Below are 21,096 nucleotides of genomic sequence, written 5' to 3'. Positions count from 1 at the left end.
CTTGCTGCCTCTCATAATAGGCTTTGATTATAAACTCTTTGGGGGAAGGGGCAGTGATTTTGTTATGTGTTTGTACAGTGCCGAACACAACAGGGCCTCAATTCTTGACTGGGAACTCTAGGTCCCACCACAAATAATAGATGATAATATATTACAGTTACTTTGTAAAATTGATCTATTATGCATTACTGAAGACTTTTAGACCACTTTGTATCATTTAGATTTCTTTGCACTGTGGTTGGGAGTTACAGTGTGAGATTGGAGCTGTAATATGGGTATGGTGACACTAGTACTCATGAGCTGGCACTACTGTTTAAAGGACCCCAAGTAAAAACTCTGGTTGTGTAGTTGGGTTTGCTGCTAGAGTTGGGATAGTGGTGAAGAAGCTAGGCTGTGTGCCTCTTCTTCTCCAGTCCTGCTTCTGGAGGGGAGTTGGGAGGATTGGGCCATGAGTTACCTTGCTCATTGGTCCCAAAGAGGAGAGGGGGTAATGGGATAGGACAGTGATTCTCAAACTTTTGTACTGGTGACCCTTTCACATAGCAAGCCTCTAAGTGCAACCCCCCCTTATGAATTAAAAACACTTTTTTATATATTTAACACCATTATAAATGCTGGAGGCAAAGCGGGGTTTGGGGTGGAAGCTGACAGCTCGCGACCCCCCACATAATAACCTCACCACCCCCTGAGGGGTCCCAACCCGCCCCTCCCCCAGTTTAAGAACTCCTGGGATAGGCACTGCCTCACTCCTCAGTCCCACTGCTAGGAGTGGAGGGGAAGATCCAGTTGCAGTTTGCCTCTCCCTCCAGTCCCAATCAAAAGTTTGGAGGTGTGAGGGAAGTCAGGTCATGAGTTGCTGAGACTATATGGGACCCAAAAGCTTAGTGATCTACGAAGTTCCTTCTTTAACTTGGCTCTGTGCTCAAGAAGGATGACAGGATGGTAAAAAATGGTGGAAGAGAGTTATCTGTGCTCACTTTTGAAAACAGAAAGGAATCAGGTAATTGCACAGGTTAGAACAACAACAGTAATATGGTTTGTACTCCATAACTTCAACTACACTGGGCCAGATTTATCCCAGGTCAATGTCAGCTGCTGCTCCTGACCTTAGCAGAAGCCACCCCTGCAACATAATGTCTCCAAGGAAGGGGGCAAACAAAAAGAACTAAATCCTTCCCTTCTACTAGGGTTATCATGCGTCCGTTTTTTCCCGGACATGTCCGGCTTTTCGGCAATCAAATCCCCATCCGGGGGGAATTGCCAAAAAGCCGAGCATGTCCGGGAAAAATACCGGCCGGGCACTTCCTCTCCCGCAGCTGCTCTGCTCCTCCCCTGACTCAGACTTCGGCTCTGTTTAAGAGCCAAGCTGCCCGAGCCAGTGCTACCGGCTTCGGGCAGCCCCCTTGCCTGCGGACCCCAGCCGCCGGCCGGGCACTTCTCCTCCCCGGCTCCAGCTGCTCTGCTCCGGCGGCTGGGGTCCAGAGGCAAGGGGGCTGCCTGAAGCCGGTAGCGCTGGCTCGGGCAGCTTGGCTCTTAAACAGAGCCGAAGAGTCAGGGGAGGAGCACAGCAGCTGGAGCCTGGGAGGGGAAGTGCCTGGCCGGGAGCGCAGGGTCCGGAGGCATAGAGGCTGCCCGAAGCCCGAGCGCTACCGGCTTCATGGTTTGCCGGGCAGCCTCCAGACCCTGCGCCCCCGGCCGGGCACTTCCCCTCCCGGGCTCCAGCTGCTCTGATCCTCCCCTGACTCTTCGGCTCTGTTTAAGAGCCAAGCTGCCCGAGCCAGTGCTACCGGCTTCGGGCAGCCCCCTTGCCTCCGGACCCCGAGCCGCCGGCCGGGCACTTCTCCTCCCCGGCTCCAACTGCTCTGCTCCGGCGGCGCAGGGTCCGGAGGCAAGGGGGCTGCCCGAAGCCCGGTAGTGCTGGCTCGGGCAGCTAGGCTCTTAAACAGAGCCGAAGAGTCAGGGGAGGAGCAGAGCAGCTGGAGCCCGGGAGGGGAAGTGCCCGGCCGGGGGCGCAGGGTCCGGAGGCATAGGGGCTGCCCGAAGCCTGAGCGCTACCGGTTTCACGGGTTTGCCGGGCAGCCTCCAGACCCTGCGCCCTCGGCTGGGCGCTTCCCCTCCCAGGCTCCAGCTATGCTGGGGAAGCGCCGGCCGGGGGCGCAGGGTCTGGAGGCTGCCCGGCAAACCATGAAGCCGGTAGCGCTTGGGCAGCCCTTTTCGCGTGGCTGGGAGGGAGGAGGGGGAGTTAGGGCGGGGAGTTTGGGGAATGGGCGGGGAATGGGCGGAGTTGGGGTGGGGCTGGGGTTGGGAAAGGGGCAGGGCCAGGGCCCTGTGGAGTGTCCTCTTTTTTTATTTTGTAAATATGGTAACCCTACCTTCTACATTACCCCAGCTGTAGGCCAGCACAGTCCAAAATGTGACAGTGCTGGCTGCACATTGAGTGCAGTCCAGGGAAACAGTGAAGCAGTACATGTCATCCTCCTCCACCAGCGGGGCCTGCTTTTATTGAAGACAGTGGCAAAACTTCTACTGTTTTCAATAGTGCAAGATCAAGCTCCAAGGCTGCATGTGTATGCATACACTGGGGCTGAAAACTCAGGGGGCAGCCGCAGATGCAACACTGCCTGCCCTCTATTGAGGTCAACATCCCTTGAGGTGCAGTGGGCCCAGTTGGTGCCCGGAGGGTTTTTTACTTATCAATGCCATGAGCCTGCCTTAACCTACTTGCACTCTAGCAGTGGTTACAGAACTTCATCTTAAAGGCACACATGCATAAACAATGTGCACATTAGAGTTATACTGCAAAATATAAACAAAGCGTAACATAAAAATAACTGTATTGGTTAGGGAGCCTTCTTTAAAGGAAGGTAGGATATTTGAGAATCTAATTTAAATAGACGAAGAACAATACCTGATAGCTGGCATCGTTGCAATCCAATGTTTCCGATTCGAACGTTTGTTTTTGAAGGGTCTTATGAAAATCCCTTCGGGATCCCTTTTTTTTAAAAGTGCAAGTTTCTGAATTTCCTTGGTTTCTTTAAATAACACAAGCCGGCCAGTCAGGATGTCGGGAGAGTTAATGAAAATAAAAAAAACAAAGAAAGTAAGTAAATAAAAAAAAATTCTGTTTGAAGTATTATTGCACGAGGAGGGCAATGCGGTACTGCTTTCATGGGTTACAGAATGCAATGTTTATTTGGGGTACTGCTCTGTTTGCAGGCTCTTTTCATAATACAGTGTTTTTTAAAAGGATCCTACGTTTATATCACTATTTGCAGAGAAAGGAGCACCGCAACTCAACTCTTACCCAGTGTCATTAACAGAAGAGCCTGATGTGGGCACAGTTCCTACAATTGGCTCCTCGAAGGCTCCAGCTCCTACAGGGTTTGATTTGAAGGTCCAGAACCCTGATTAGGAACATTTGCATTCTGGCTGGTTCCCTGCTGGTGTAGTTACATTATAGGGAACACACTAGAAACTGGTCTCTTCTGAACTGTTATTATGGTACCTCAGCTTCAATTTGCTGCGCCAGAAGACACATCTAAGGCAACCCAGCACAAGAAGCCAGCACTATTTGGCCTCTTCAAACTGTGCACTTGTACAGTTAGACAGAGTAGGAAATGTATCGTTAACTCTGATTTTTGAAAAGCCAGATAAAAGCAGAGAGGACAAATAACTAGCATGTGGTAGCACCTCCAACAACCAAAAAATAATTTAATAAATTGTGATTATTTAGTATTAAAACCATCAAAACTTGGTATGGAAGAAAAGTCTATATAAGAAATCCTATCTAGAAATGCTATCTACAAAATATGACTTTAATGACCACAATGGTCAAGTGCAGAAGAGGTAAAACAAAGAAATGTATTAGTGGATGTGTAGGAATGTGTACCTTAAATAAGAACCACTACTAGGTCTCAAGCAGATCCTACAATGTGCTGACATAATCCATACTACAGTATATTCGAGTGCAATAATTTGTAAATCCAGCAAACCCCAATGACAAGAGTGTTTTACAGTAAGGATTCCAACACTACATCTCACAATAGTGACACTGCAGTAATTCAGCATATTATTATAGAAGATTGCAGTATACTTTGTAGAAGGAAGCATTCACTTACTATGGATTGCAAGTGGACTCATTCAGTGAACTGACACTTAAATTACAGCATTAAAATCTCACAAAGGTTTAATGACTGGGCCATATTCAATGATAGCGTAGGTCAGTGGTTCTTAGCTTGCAGCCCAATCAGCACACAGCTGCAGCCCATGTGACACTTTCAAGGCCATACAGGTAGTATTGGATGCAGCCCACATAACACATCGTGGGCCACATATGCGGCCCACAATGGTAACTAAGTTGAGAACCACTGGTGTAGATGGTTACAATAGTTTAGGTTAGGTACTCTATAAGCAGCTGGGGTGTGTAACATGCCACTTCAATGCTTGCTGTTGGAATTCATTCAATTTTATCTAGGTTCTTCTGCCATGATTATCACTGTAGTACCGAAAGGGTACAGCTGGGAGTGAGCCTCCCAGCCTGGGCAGACAGATCTGTGCTAGTGGGGCTTGCGCTAGCATGCTAAAAATAGCTGTGTGGACACTGTGGCACCAGCTCAAGCCTGCCCCGCCCCCTGAGTCCAAGCTCAGATAGCCATGTCTCCACAAGCTCTCTTGTTACTAGAACCCTATATGTTGCGAATTGGTGTGTCACATGCAGTTAGGGGAATGGTCTTGCGTACTGACCTTTACAAGTCACATTTAGTACTCTTTTTGGGTTTAAATCAGACCATTAGGTCTAATCTAGGTCTGATCTAACCTAGTATTTTTGTCTTGGTTTCATCTGCATAGCCCACATTAAAATTTATAGGAATCATGAATTACATTCCCATGCATCTCAATGAAAATATTCTCCTAACTGCCTCAACAAGGTTAAGATATGCCATAGAAACGAATTCAGGACTTACAATGACATTGCTGAGATGATGGCATCTCTTGTTATTTTATTTTTAAGGACCGTTTCACAGGGGTCAGAATCAGCATGCATCCCAGATCTAGGACACCGTGTTGTCTTGCAGTAAATAATACGGAAGCTGGAACTGTGCTTAGTTTAATCGTGGACTGAAAATGACCGCACCCTCATAAAGCAGTCTATGACCAAAATCCAAGAGACCTCTTCAGTTCACAACAGTTCACAAGTTCCATAGCACAAATCTACTATATTGTTTGGTTGGTCTGGTTGATTTAAAAAGTACAATTTATTCAAATACTTATTATACAGTACAATTCCCTCTTAATTCTGAAGGGGGTATTCAGTAACGTTTAGAGCGGTAAGAATGAGATCTTTACTGAGGATACTGAGAGGCCAATATTACTTGCTGAAAGATCTGAGTTCAGGAACAGCCTGGCCCGCATGCACACCAAATTGGGTACCTCATGAGTCCTGACCCTCCTCCTCCAGGGCCACTCATTATACTACAAAGATGATCTCTCAATACTATGCATAGATAAATGTGTTGGTCCTAAGACACATGCTGCTTTTTTTTGTTTGTTTGTTTTAAATGGCACTCCCTTATATTTTATTTAATGTAGCACACCCAATACATTCTCTGTTTGATATGATAAAAGGCAGGCACAGTCTCATCTTTCCTCAACTTGCTCACTCAGTGGCCTTTTGCTGTGGAAAACAAACAGAAATGTCTAACAATGGCATTGCTGGCACACTGCAAACAAATTGTCAGAAAGGAACAGTACGGACTACTGCTCTCCCAGATTCACTTCCCAGCTTATCACAATCTTGACAAGCAACAGGATCGCTGGGTGAAGTGCATACAAAGAGGTAGGATGGAAGGCAAAAGGGAGCATAAAATGATGAAGTGCTGCAGATCAGAAGGGTAAAACCACAGCAAGTTTGAACCCTAACTCAGCGGGCAACAAGTTCCATAGCACAACTCTACTATATTTGGGGAAGGCTGCTGTGGTGCTATTTATTCCCTGCTGCTGTTGGCAATTGTGCCAAATACTGCAGCAATGTCATGGTTTCATTTATAACATTGTTCAAGAGAGAAATTAGGAATAAGGAAGTAGACATCATGAAACAGGATTAGTCATTTAAACAGAAATTCAATGCGTTCAGAGCTCTGTTGAATAATTTTAACAGTAAAGTCTTCTACATTCAGCATGATATTTATCAGGTATCCGAGTGACATTTTTAGTGCCGTATCAGGAATGCATACATTTTGATATGTTCTGTACTAACATTTTATAGCCAGTCTCCTTCTCTCAGTTACAATATTCTGATTTGCTAACCTTCCTTTCCATAACCTTTCCAAAGCAACAGCTAAGCACCTTAATGCCTTGCTGCCTTGCATAAGTCGTAATAAGTAATTATGGATCAGGAAGACACTTTTTTTGCCATTACATTTGGGGAGTGACTGAATTATATGCACCGATGTGTTTTAATTTTAATTGTTTACCAGTTCACTGAGAATGTAAAATGAAGTCATAAAAGAGAAGGCACCATTCCTTGACATCCCTGCTCTCCTTGAATGTGACCTTGTTCTGGAACTGCCTTAATCACCCAGGATGAAAGACAGGAACTATAAGCTGTTTTATTTTAAAGCCCCTAACATTCAAAAAAGAGGTTTTATTGTTCCTGGAGGTAAAGCCAGAAACCACCAAAACTTCAGCAGACAGTTTTAATTATTCAAGTGCTTAACTTTCTTGTCAACTACTGAACGTACCAGAAATTACATTTTTTTTCTCCTGCTTCTCCAACATTTTCATGGAAAATACTCATTTTGAAAAGTTTTTCTAATATCACCACATGACGGCACTTAACATTGACAAAGTGACAAGCCCTATTTTCAGTGAACAGCCCAAGCTACTGGCCCAGAAGAAGACACTCCCCCTCTAAGGAGTAAAAGCAGAGCTTCCCAACTGCTATAGCAGCCTCTGGGCTGAACAGCCCCCACAGCCATCTTCACACTCCCAGTCAATGGTGGGGGAATGACAGCAGTTATGGATCTACCAGCTATCCAGTCATGGATGGTGGCCAGTATTCAATAACGTGCAAGAAACCTCCAGTGGATAATTATGAAAAATTTGCACTTGGGAGCATCAGAAATAAGTGGTTAGCTTATGTCCTGAAGAATGAGGGTCATACATTATAAAACAATTATTCTGCCTAATGGAACTTGGAATATTATCCCCTATAAATGTATAACCCTTTTTTGGAGTTTTGCAGTGTTTCAGTGAAAACACTGTAAGCCAACGGGAGAGAGTTCTCCCATTGGCTTAGTTACTGAGAGGCGGTAGCTATGTCAATGGGAGTATTCGCCTGTTAATGTAGCACTGTCTACACCCGGGGTTAGGTCAGTATAACTATGTTGCTATGGGGTGTGGATTTTTCACACCCCTGAGTGATGCAGTTATACTCAGATAGGTCTGTAGTGTAGACCAGACCTCAGCAACTACATTTTTCCTCCCTGATTGAATCCTGATCTGACAATTTCTGCTGCCTCTTCTACATCTTTCTCTTCAGTGCAATGAAGTTTGAGAACCCCTGATCTATTTATTGGCCCCAAGGAACTGTGGTCGGCCAGGCATAAATTAGAGAAGCCTTTGAGTGGCATACATCTCAACTCATTCTCAGCTCAGCATTGAGGCAACCATGTATCCATGCACATATACATATTATATATATATGCAGCAGAAATATATACACATGCAAAATACTTTTGTACATCTGAGGATTTCAAAGCACTTAATAAATATTAAGTAAGCCTGGTTTGAGCATTGGCCTAAGCCCAGGCATGTGAGTTCAATCCTTGAGGGGGCCATTTAGGGATCTGGGGCAAAAATCTGTCAGGGATGGTACTTGGTCCCGCTAGTGAAGGCAGGGGACTGGGCTCGATGACCTTTCAAGGTCCCTTCCAGTTCTATGAGATAGGTATATCTCCATATTATATATTACAATGCCTTTCCAAATTGGGTATTATTATTATCTTTTTACAGATTGACCAATGCATAGTTTAAATAACCTATTCAAGGTCACAGCAAGATAGTAGTAAAATCAAGAACAGAACAGAACCTATATTTCCTGGCTCCCAATTCTTACTTTGATTCCTCAAATATTTTTATGCAACTGTTCACTAAAAAACACATATGCATAATTCCCTTTACCTGGATGACCAAGATAGTAAAACATACCATAAGCCTGAGTGTGCGTGTGTATAGGAAACAGTATTTGTATGACTTCATTTACATCTATATGTACATAATTCATCAGAGCATTTTGTAATATTCTACATATGCTATTATCTGTCTCTATTTCTTTACAGCTTAGTCCATTTGTGCACACAGACAAAATTTACATGGTAGCTCCTTTATAGATTAAATGAGGCATAAACTTGCAGGGCATTTACCAAAAAGAATTTATAAAGGGAGTCATATTTACCTATCATCCATGCTCTGTGTAGTGTAGATATTCAGAGTGAAATGCACTGCTAGCTTATCATTAGTAACTCTAGGGTTGCCAGGTGTCCGGTTTTTTAACAGAACGCCCGGTCGAAAAGGGACCCTGGCAGCTCCAATCAGCACCACTGATTCGTTAAAAGTCCAGTTGGCAGCGCAGGCAGGCTCCCTAGCCGGCAATGCGCAACTCCCAGGAAGCTATCAGCATGTCCCCTGGGTCCTAGGGGGAGGAACGGTCACTGGGGTTCTGCATGTTGCTCCCATCCCCAGCGCCAGCTCAGCAGCTCCTATTGGCCATGAATTGTGGCCAATGCGAGCTGAGGGGGCGGTGTCTGCAGGCACAGGCAGCGCACAGAGCCATGTGGTCGCGCCTCCGCCTATGAGCCGGAGGGATATGTCACTACTTCCAGGAGCCTCCTGAGCTAAGCGCTGCCCAGAGCCTGCACCCCCTCCCACGCTCCAGCCCGGAGCCTCCTCCTTCACCTCAAACTCTGGCCCCACCCCAGAGCCCGCACCCCCAACCGGAGCCTTCACCTCCCACCATTCACCACAACCTCCTGTCCCAGCCCAAAGCCCCCTCCTTCACCCTGAACCCCTCATTACTGGCCTCACCCCTGAGCCCATACCCCCTTCCACACCCCAACCCCCTGCCTCAGCCCAGAGCCCACTCCCACACCCCAACCCCCTACCCCAACCTGGAGCCCTCTCCTGCACCCCAAACCCCTCATCTCCGGCCCCACTCCAGAGCCCGCAGTTGGAGCCCTCACCCCCTCTCGCACCCCAACCCCCTGCCCCAGCCCGGTGAAAATGAGCAAGTGAGCAAGGGTGGGGGAGAGCGAGCGATGGGGGGGGGGCGTGGAGTGAACGGGGACGTGGCCTCGGAGAAGGGGCGGGGCAGGGCAAGGGTGTTCGGTTTTCTGCAAATAGGAAGTTGTCAACCTGTAACTCGTGTGACAATGTGTAAATGAATCCTCCAGTGCTCATGAGAGTTTAGAGCCCATTTCTCCAGCACCTATGCACCTAAAACTCCTATTAACCTTAGTGAATAGTTTGTCTATGTATGAACTGCAGAACCATACAGACCAGAACTGGCCTTCAGCTGCTCCCAGGATTAGGGATGCACAGCCTAGCTGGACTCAGAGATGTGGGCCTGTACTGTAGTGAGGGATGGGCCATAGAGGCCAGAGTTAAGGCTGTCTGCAGAACTTCAGCTGGCATTCCACACTCCTGAATGTTTCACTCTGCAACCTGAACATCGTTAATGTTTTCTTTTGTTGGTTTGGCTGGTTTTTTGTTGTTGTTGGTTTTTTTTGGTGTAATCTGGGGCATTTGGGAGTTGACAGGCTCTATACAGATGTCAAATATTTACTGCTCTTCACCCAAGCAAATCAGTTTCAATATCCCATCGTCCCCTTTTTAAAAATTTATATTTAGGCTTGGCAGGATTTGGGCCCCCGACCCCCTGCCACAGGCAAGTAGAGAGTCTGTGGCTCCCCTCAGCATCCCAGGCTCCCTGGGCAGCTCTTACCACTCTTACTACTGCCCGGCTCAGCTCCTGGCATGGCATGGGGGCGGGGCACATGCAGAGTTTAGAGCCCCGCCCCCTGGCCACACTGGAAGCCTAAAGGGAAGAGGAGAAACAGAGGATGGGGCCACGGAGGGGGCAGGGCTTTCGCATGTGTCCCGTTTAGAATTTTGAAAAGGTGGTTACCCTACTCTCAACTGTGCTGGGAGCCCCTGCGGGCTTGCTGTCAGCGTGGGGAGTCCCCTTCAGGCACACTGTCAGTGCAGCCCTACTCCTAATCCTGCCTTCAATTTCCTGCAACTGCGAAAATTCAGAGCAATAAAAATTGGGGGAGGGGGGAAATGCTTAAAACCATAGTTTTGTGCAACTGAGAAAATTCAAACCCATAAAAATAATTTTAAAATGCTTGAAAATAAAAAAAAAATTGAAATTACAAAAAAATAAAAATGGAATTCAGCCAAGCCTATCTATATGATCTGATTAATGTACCAATTGCCAAAAAGGGCGGTGCTAACAAACAATGCACTTCAGCCTGGACACCCACAGTAGGCAGAGCACAGGTCCTACCTGTGACTCCCTTTAACGTTTTTTAAAATACTCCTCAAAATAGCTAAGGGGAGTTGAGGCATTTAGCAACTCTCAGGCCCTTGCTAATGGGGCTCTTAATAGGTACGTCGCTGACTCTGCACCTTGAATTGCACTGACCAATATAAACTGAGGAAATAGCTTTGCAACTGCTCCAAGTATTATCTGAAACAGGGCAGCTGACTCTGACAGTACGCTAACGATCATATGACTGCAGTCAATTCTCACGGGAGAGAGACAGACACACAGAACTCATGCTTGGGCTACTGATGTGTTTCTCTTTCAAGTCTCCAGTGGAAATCAGTTCCTGTGAAAATTCTAAGTTGAGGTTAAAGAAATGACACACACAGCACAATTTCAATTCACATTTTGCTTCCAGTTATTTTGATAATATCAAATAAGTTAGTTTAAGTACAAAACAGATCGCTAACCGCTTTATTGCTGAAGGAGGTAAATCCAGAAAACCTACTTGACTAATACTGCTCTTGAACAAACTGCACTTGGTATATCCTGATGATTATTTGACACACTCCACAAGAAACTGTTTCCAGTGCACAAGCATTTTCTGATAGCAGTGGAAGTCTACCCATAAATGATATTTCTGGCTTCAGACCAGAAAAACATTTCAATCTGTTATCTGATAAGAGATTCTGAAATAATCTTTGAAACCTGGTTCTTTGGCGAAACCTACAAAGGTGACCAAGCTTTATAAATTAAACCAGCAGGACAGATGTAATTCTTTCTCCACCTCTCCCCAAATCTTTAGAGATACTGGTTCAATAGCATTTTGAAAAACAAAATGTTTTAAAAATACAGACTCTAAAAAGCTCTATTGCCTACAAAAGTCTTTAAACTAAGGGTATGTCTACATTGCAATCATAGAGTTTGACTGCGGCTCATATAGATGTACCTAGTCTAGCTAGCTCATGTGCCAGAGCAGTGAAACTGTGACAGCACTAGCTTCAACACAGGCTGTACAAGCCTGGCTGGAACCCTGGCAATTACTTGGGCAGCTAGTAAACCTTAAAGCCATGCCCTTACAGCTTGACTGCTCCAGTCCAGTACCCAACCAACTAGATTAAAACTAGTTTAGATATCTCCACATGAGTTGCAATCAGAGCCCATGATTAGTTGTCTTATATAAACACTTAAGTTTGTGTATATACCTTTGAACTCAATGGAAATACACATTTTTACTTCCTTATCCCATCTTACTTATAATGATATAAATGACATTTATCTACAGATCTTTACCCTGACAGATCCCAAAGCAATTCACAAACTTAAATAACATGTAAACTACGAACAGGGATTCCCTTCATCCACCACTGAATTACAAACGTCCCTCGGGTAAAACAGAAAAATGGTCTAACAGCAGACAGCAACACCACATACAGTTTAGGACAGGAAATGAAGAGTACCTTATTTAGAAGGAAGACAGGATTTAAGTAGAGAGAATGTTAGTAGTCAGTTTGGGATTTGGTCAGGATTTTGTGAATGGTGCCATGGGAATTTTAATGACCACAAGTGATCAGGACCTCCGTTTCACATCTCCTCCCAGAAGTGGCTCATTGTGGGCAAATTAAAAATGATTAGTATAATAAATACACTATTCATATTGCACAGAAATCATTCATCACTTAATATGAAATACTTCTCTCTGGATTTATTGTTATTCTATCAAAAAAACTAAGCAGCAGCAAGAATTTTTAACTATAGTGCATCTGCCCAAACAAAACAAAAAGATTTAACAATCACACTGAAAATGCACTATTACCTTCAGCAATTCAAAATCCTCTTCTAGGGGATTAGTTATAACAACAAGTATTATGTTAAAATACAGCAAGGTATTTGCTGTTTTATTTGCAAATATGTAACTTACTTTCGATTCACAATCAGCCACTCCCGAATATATGTCTGAACACAATCCCTGACATGTGGATCCAATTCAACACTGGGAAAGATAATAAAAAATACATGTTAATACTTTAAAAACATTGTCATGTCTGAGAAGGGGACGATTAATCTGTACTGCATGTGTTATCTTGCTGGAATTTTTGCTGCTGTTCTGGTTTTAACAGAATTAACTATTTACCACTCTAAGTAGCTCATGAATACAAGACTAACGCAACGTTTTATGGCAACCATAAAATACTGCAAAACAAAAGAAAGTGTCCAGGCATGAACGCAGGGTCTCAGACAGGATCACAGTCAGGGCAGCGAGCCCCTCCTGTCACTCATGCCACTGCAGCTACATGGCTATTTTTAGCAGGTTAGCTCGATCAGCACTAATGGTATATCTCCTTATGCTGAAAATTACATGTTACAGCTCCAGTGCAAATATACTCTAAATTAGCAAACAGTAAATTTCCTGTAACTGGTACAGTATTTTGTTGTTGTTTGATTTTGATTTTGTAGTGTAGCTAAGATCCTTTCAATTGGTTTGGCAGGTGGTCTGTCCTCCCTGCTCTCTGTGCAGGACACCTCAGAGTGTACTGCCTTACGTGCTCCTGTGTGTGCATGTCCTCCAGCCCTCTACCTCTTGCTCAGGCACTGGCGGATAGCTATGAAGATTTTCTCAGGTACAGATACTACCATGGTAGATGTGAACATCCAGACATGGCTGGGGTTATGTTAAAAGCCGCTGTGTGCAATAAATCAACAATGTTTGTTGAAGCTGGTTAGCTGAACTTTTCTCGAGCTAGTTACAAAAAACACTATTGTCCCTGAACCAGAGACAAGGTCTATAAGGACTTTACCCAGCATGAATCTATACATTCTTCCAGTGAAAAGAGAACACTGCTACTCTTCACTAACACCTGGGCCTACTATCTAAAACCAATAAAAAATTTTAAAAAAATTATTTTGCTACAGAATGAAACAGAGTAATATTTTTAATCATCTATCTAAGCAGGAGCTCCAAACATCAGAGTATATTAATGGCTTCTAATCTGTCCCAGAAAAAAAGAGTTTATTATTATAAGTCACAACAATCTTTATCTTATTATATGGGTTATTTTATATAAATGATTTTTAAACAAAAAGCACCCTCTGTGCAAAATTTTACGGACTGTTCCAGGATTTATATGATGGAAGTAGTACTGGAATTATTCTGACACATTTTTAAACACTCTTTTTCATGTAATTCATTATGTGCTGCAAAACTAGATATTTCTTTCTCCATGTAAAAACCAAAAGGGAAAAAAAATATTATCCACAATGAGGGGAAAAATAGGAAGAAAATACTTATATTTAAGTTCATGATTAATAAATGTAGAGCAACTGCATAAGAAAATGTGTAACTTGGATCAATCATATGTGATTTTGAGCACATGGTGTACATTTTAAAAGATGCTTGGCTGAGTGATTTCTAAGGACGTAACAAACAAGGCCAAATACTACTCTTGAGCCATATCTATAGAACTTCCACTGACACAAATGGCAGTTGTGCACTTGGATCAAAAGCAGCATATGGCCCTTTATGCTTGGATTTAATTGCCATCTCAATGTATAATACTAGGAGATCGTGCAAAATCTATGTTAAATAACTAGCATGGATATGACTTAATCCATCCTTAGCTTGCCCAGGTCTGAGTATTATTGAAGGTACTGCTGCAGCAGTTCTCTCATGATTTGTGGGCACTTACACATACCAGGACAATTCTGATTTTAGGGACCCCTATGCAACTCCAGATTTTTTTCCCATTTTCTGACTGGAGTTGCACAAGTTTAAATGAGGACAGAATTTGACCCCTGGGGTCAGATTCTCAGTTTTGTTCTGGCCCCTTTGAACTTCCTGACTGGTGCAAAAGGCCAGAAAGCAACTAGATCTCCCCAGCTGTAGAATTTCTGGAATGAACTAAACATAGAATTTCTTCCGCAATTGAATTTTTGTGCTTTTTACTCAGGCACAAAACCAGTGAATGGGTTTTGCATTGTTAGTTTTCTGTGAAGCATGGGAGATCTGTAATGGAATGTTGCTGACTTCAAATTTATCCAGATCTGACTGCTTGCACGCCAAAATTCAACTGGTGTGGTTCCATCTGTATGTCACACACTTGCATTTATAGTGAAACAATCCTACATTATACCAATTTGCAGAAGAACAGTTTTGCACACCTATTCGAACTCATAATTAGAGTTGACCCATGTCATATTTTGCTTTTGACTCTGCTAAAACCCATGAAAAAAATTCTCCAAGGCATCATTTTGTTCCAGTTCAAAACACTCTACTGCTCATAGTTTTAGTCTCTCTCTCTCTCTCTAGCTGCCTTAGGTATTTCCAGGATGCCCATCATCTGTATGAGAGCACCACTAACAATATTTAGTACTTATTCAATATTTAATCTGATTCAAAGCCCATTAAAGTCAATGGACAGACTCCTAATGGTTTCATTGGGTATCAGCTCAGGTCCACTGGGCTTTACATGGTTAAAGTGATTTCCAGAGATTGCCAAATTTATCCTCACAAAACCCCTGTGAGGTAGATAGCTACGTAAGTATTATTATCCCCCTGTTACTGACAGTGAAATTGAGAGAGGGGGGCTTAGTGACTGGCCCAAGATCACATAGCAAGTCAGTGACCGAGCAAGAAACAGAACCCACCATGCTTAGTCCATGGTGCTTTATCCATATATGACCACAAATGCCTCACACCCCCAACAGGTGGAGGAACTTGATGGGGCCAGCAGCAAAGGGGGACAGCCCCAGGAGCAAAGGAGGAAGACAGTTGCTGAAGGCACCAGGTACCTCCCCACTCCCTTGGAGTCTCTGGCACCCATTAGCTGGTTGAGAGGAAAGGGATTCTGATTAGCCTGGATCTTCCAGCTCCAAGATTTAATCTGGAGCACGGAACATGTGGTGCCCCATTGCAGCAGCTTAAAATTCATCCCTATATGACCACAAGGTGTTCAGAGCCACAGACAAATTAACAAGTGCCAAGCCATTCAGATGATCAGCTGCAGCGGTTCTTTTTGGTCAGTTCTTTTGTCTCTCTAATCAATTTGGTTGTGATCAAATTGTTTAGACACAAACAAAGAAACTGATTTTTCTAAAGTTCACATTTAGATTCTTAATACACTTTAACAACAAAAGCGAGCTACATTAAGAATTAATGGTGTACCCTTTCCTATACACCCTCCATTAGGCTTAAAAGAAATAGAATGGAAGTGTGTATACTGCTTCATTTTTTTTTAACTGTGGTCATTATCGGCCCTTTAGAAGAAAACTGCGTCTCTTCTGTTTCTCTCTGAACTCTGAAATATCATAAAGGAGAGGAGTAGAGATGGGCCCAACTAGAACTCTGAATCCAAACATTCCCTGAACTTTGGGGCTGGTTTTGATCCAGATTCAAAACACAAAAAGGGCCAATTTTACCTATAAGAAAGAGAAATTAAGCTCTGGCCTTTTCCTTCCCCCAAGGTCTCATTGTTGCCGTCTTTTTGAAGGAGAACTCACAGACCTCAACACCCTTACAGGCTGTATAGGGGCCTGCCAGCTGCACACTCTCCCACACTGCCTTTTGCAGGGGATGACTGCCAGGTAACCCCTGCCACTACTTCTCCTGTAGCTGCCAACAATCCCTATCAAGCCAGGATGGATTCAGCTCCTTCTTAGACCTGTTCTAGGATTTTTTTAAAACGTCAGCAATTATGACTGTCCCCACACAGCCAAGCCCTATATCACACATGGGCCAGCAAGGATACAATCCGCTCCCTCACAATTCCAGCAAGTGGCATTATTCGATCTCTCTGGAGTCCTTGCATAGTTGCTAAGTCCTGGTCTTTCCCCTCTGTCCCCACCAGTACATTTTGGGCAAGCACTCTGGTTCCAAAAATACTTAGTCTGGCCTGAGCTTCCAGCATACCTGCTGCTGCAGCAGGAATGGGACCTTTCCTACCAATGCAGCTGCACCAATGGCAGCCATCAAAATAAAATGATTTATTTTTATGACTCAGGATCAAATTCTGCACAGACTTACTAGACCAGAACCCATGTCTGCAGGGTGCTGAATGACCACCATTTTCTCTTTGCCAACTGGCAGCCAAGACAAAGCCATGACCAATGCTCTGTAAACCCTGGGAGACTAGGCACCATAGGAAATGCTACCCACAGAAGATTTGACTGGCAGCACCTCCATTACTGCTGATTGGTTCAGATGCACTATTGAAGCATGGAGGGCTGTCTGTACAACAAGGCAGATCCCTGGCCTGCTACTGAGACAGAGCCTGCCTTGTTCCAGCTTTGGACCCAGCTATGCTTCTGCCTTCCCTGACTCAGATACACGCTTCTAGGACCCATGGCTGAGGCATCCAGCTTCTGACCCTTGGTTTTGTTTCATGACTTCTGCTCTGACTTCTAGGCCTGACTGCACGCACCCCACTTCCTGAACCTACCTGCTGTGCAACACTTGTAGGACTTGCATGATATAGACTGTAGATGAGTGTAGAATTTGCCACTAGCTGCTTGATTCTTCAGCCCTTATATGCATGTAAATACCCCCTTAGCCTCAACAGGAGTAATATACACATAAGGGCTCCAGAAGGGGGGCCCTAAGTCTTCTAGCTTTTTTTTTTTTTTTTTTTTTTAAGAGCAGAGCTACCCTAAATAGCTTAAACATATTTCTTAAATTCTGCTGCCACAGTGGCAGTGCTTGGCAAATTGGTACCTGGTCCAAAGTCTATTGAAGGCACTGGAAAAATTCCCCCAGATTTCAGTGGGCTATTGTTCAGACCCTTGGAGTGATTGCCCAAAAAATTCTGTGCGTTGGGGCAAGATGGGCAGCAGGCAGGCAAGGGAGGAACACAAGGAGAGGAGAACAGTTCAGGGGAACAAGTTTAGGCTAAAAGTGGCTCTCACATTTAGGATCTTATAGAGAGTTCTAGCCTCATGCAGTGGCATCAGCATCTGCTCAGGCAATTATGCAAGAAGTGTGTGTGCAGTGGGGGTGGGGGAGCTGAATCAGGCATTTTCTACTATGGTTTATTGAAATAAACCAAGCTTTAAAACCACCGTTTTAAATGGACACTGTTTGATTAAATACCTTGGTTAAAAACTCTATAATTTGTGGAGTCGGCTCATGAGCTGGATGGTGAAGAGGTCTTGTATCCCATCATGTGCATTTATTGGAGAAAATTACATAGTCTCAGAACAAAACCCTCTTCCACCAATTAGATCATAATAGGCATCCATGCCTTTGCATAAACATTTTCATAGGCTCCCAATTCTGCAAGGTACTTACCTAACTTCAGTATGTGAGCAACACTATTGAAATCAATGGGACTATTCCTTGCTTAAAGTTAGGAATGTGAATAAGTGCCTTGCTGAATTGGAAACATGAAGCTGCACACATCCTTTTCAATACCTTTTTAATAGTTATTGTGTAACTATTCCAAATAAGCTCTCCTTACCCTTCTTCAGGCAAGGAAGGCTGCAAAGTCCTGCATTCTTTTGGAGTAAAGACAATGTCCAAATCATCTTCAGGAAAGTCACCAAGTTCTTGCACGGTTTCTGAGTCTAAGTTGTTCAGCTGTGTCATCAGGAAACCTTCAAAATCCACTGGCTCCACTGCGTCATAAAACGGAGGCTGTAGAGAATAAAAATAAATAGGTGTTTTATAGTAATGTGGGCTTTTAAAAGAAATAACTCAAACTTATTTCCCCTACTAAACCTAGAAAGCATGTCTCTATTCCTTTATGGAGTGCAAGTAAAATTCTTCAAAGAAGAAAATGGTTAGTGAAGGATCTGTCTAAAAATGGAAGGCACAGAAGAGGGAAAAAGTTAATTAATTAGAAAAGAAACACAACATACTAAGTTTAGGCCCAAATTTGCAGCTCCTCTTCATTCAGAACTTTCACTGACTGGTGGAAGTGAGGGCTGGTTCAAGCACATCTGGGGCCCCCTACAGGCCCATTCAACTGATGAGGAGATCCAGAGGCAGTGTCAGGAAGCAGACAGCATGCAGGCAGCTGCCAAAGGGCACCTAACATCCTCAGTATATTGCAACAGCAATATCCAGCCCCCCCCCCCATGATGGCTGAGTCCCTGAAGCAGGAGCAGCAGCTAAGGCAGGTACTGAAGACCCTGACACCCAGCCTAAACAATCCAGGCCAAAATCATCAAAATGGCTCACTATTTGATTCCTGCCTGAAATACTTTGATCTTGATTGTCAGAAGTGCTAAGCACTCACAACTCCAAATTAAGTCCATGGGACCCCCCCAATAAGATTACCATCCAAAATCTAAACACAGGGTTGTTTTCCCACCTCTTGCTACTACAGATGACTTTTATTTTATTATATTTTCCAACTACCACCACAGTAAATCTTTAGAAACACATGGAACTGCTGTCCCCATCATCAGAAACCTCAAGCATCTGCCTCTTCTGCAGTATATTATGCTGCAACTTAATAAAGCCAAAGGATGTTTAGTCATGCCTAATTAGCCATTCTGAGGTGGTACATCCTCTTCAGAACAAAGTTCAAAACATGTGAACTCTTCCAATGGCACACATTATCAAGCTGGCTGGTTCTTTTTACTTGCATAGTCACAACAATAGTGACAGAATTTCCTACTGCAGAATGGAAAAGAGACTATGAAACAGCATCTTAGAACCTCTTTGCTTAGAACTATATATACCTTTCTTTTATATAAATGTACAAGTTATTGCAAATGTAGGGGGTACTGCTATTTCTTTTTCCTTACTGTGTAGCTAATACAAAATAAGCTGCTTGTATGAAGACAATGAAACAGCTGTCCAGTCATATTCAAAGACTATTTATACCCTATTATAGGTTTTCCTTATAAGCAATGAAATGGTATAAAAGTCACAGCTTAAGATAATCTATCTTTCTTTTTCTGTGAGCTCAGAGGAAAACTAAGCACAGTGTGACCCATGAAAGATAATTACAAGATTAGAATAACTAGTGTACCAATGGGAAGTCCACTGGAGTATATTTATCAAATCAGTCTGTTAAACTATCCTTGACTATCAAGAACAAGGACTCTGTCACAACAGTAACCCAAATATTCCAAATGACTGTTTACTGAAAGTACCCCAAAAATTGGGATAAACATAGGTCCCATAATCCATGCGTACTGCCCTATAGCTAGGGATTATAAAAAGTATCCAGCTATTAAGAAAAATAAGGCATTTGATGTTTCTTATACCATTACACCCTTTATATTCAATATTACTAATACTACTACACCAACAATTCCATCTGAGATTTATTCTATTTGCATTGCAAGGTTCTTCCATACAAATAAAAATTATGAACCAAATCTTGAAGTCCTTATTCAGGCAAAACTCTCAGTGAAGGTAACTTACATTTCAACTGTGTACAAATTGAGTAAAATATAAGAACTACAGGTTTTGGGCCAATGACAGGTTTTGTTTTTTGTTTGGTTTGGTTTTTTTACTTGTAAGGATCTTTGAATTCAGCTTTATAAAAAGGGGTTTCCCAGCCCCCTTTATAGAAAATTAGGATATAGGTATTTTACATTTCACTGTACTTTTTATTAATTTCTTTTACCAATTTTTATTAATTTTTATTAATTCTTGCTTTGTCCTGTTTGCATCTTGTTAGATATTATTCTTATCCTTCCCTTTTCTACATCAGTCATGTTCCACATTTAAGAACTTGAGGGTATTTTCAGTAGCAAGTGCTTGTATCTGTAGCAAGTGTATCATGAAACTCCATGCCCAGCTACATCATTTACAGAACCAGGAGGGAAAATTCCCCATATGGTGACTGTCAGAAATGTTCAGGGTACTACTCTGATTATATTTACTGTATGTGCTGCCAGTGTTATATTGACAAGTACATCTATTGAACACAAATCATGTATACACCGTTGGCACTGGACATTTGACTGTGCTTTCCTCATGCACAGAAATCCCCAACTACAGGATTGTCAAATCATATCACTGGATAGTTTCCAATTGCTCTTAAAAGACCACAGAGCTAGCTGATGCTGAATCACCTTCAGCAAGACTGATATGGACTTGAGCTTGTTCTTTGGGTTGCTATTACTGAAGTACCCATCTCTCCCAATCGTCTTCTCTTTACTAGCTTGTTGGGCCAATCAAGTTCTTTAAAGGGGACGACAAGCCATGAACAAGTTGATTTTTGACAAACACAAGCTACAATGCATGAAATCCTGGACCAATTGAAGCAAATAACAAAAACTCCCATTGACTTCAGTGGGGCAAAAATTTCACCCCATCTCTCTAGATCAGGGATCGGCAACCTTTGGCACACAGCCCATCAGAGAAATCCACTGGCGGGCTGGGACGGTTTGTTTACCTGCAGCGTCTGCCATTCCAAGCCAATGGGGGCTGCGGGAAGCGGTGCGGGCCGAGGGATGTGCTGGCTGCCACGTCCCTCAGCCCCCAGTGGCCTAGAACGGCAAACCCCGGCCAGTGGGAGCTGTGATTGGCTGAACCTGCGGACACTGCAGGTAAACAAACCGGCCCACCAGCAGATTTCCCTGATGGGCCACATGCCAAAGTT

General features: G+C 43.5%; 1 protein-coding gene across 3 annotated transcripts in view; it reads right to left on the bottom strand.

The window, feature by feature from the left end:
- The window catches only part of DOCK8 (dedicator of cytokinesis 8), a 127,468-nt gene that overhangs the window by 81,542 nt on the left and 24,830 nt on the right, over positions 1-21,096 (bottom strand). For all 3 annotated transcript variants that reach the window (XM_054032720.1, XM_054032721.1, XM_054032722.1), the window contains 3 exons: positions 17,992-18,167; positions 12,465-12,536; positions 2,909-3,032 (listed from right to left, as the gene is read on the bottom strand). In XM_054032720.1, coding sequence (XP_053888695.1) covers positions 2,909-3,032; positions 12,465-12,536; positions 17,992-18,167 — 372 coding nt within the window. The remainder of the gene's footprint in view (positions 1-2,908; positions 3,033-12,464; positions 12,537-17,991; positions 18,168-21,096) is intronic.

The sequence above is a fragment of the Malaclemys terrapin genome, chromosome 6, assembly GCF_027887155.1.
Source record: "Malaclemys terrapin pileata isolate rMalTer1 chromosome 6, rMalTer1.hap1, whole genome shotgun sequence".
Taxonomy (NCBI): Eukaryota; Metazoa; Chordata; order Testudines; family Emydidae; genus Malaclemys; species Malaclemys terrapin.
Note: the sequence above shows the minus strand (reverse complement) of the source record. Positions and strands in the feature narration are given on the sequence as shown.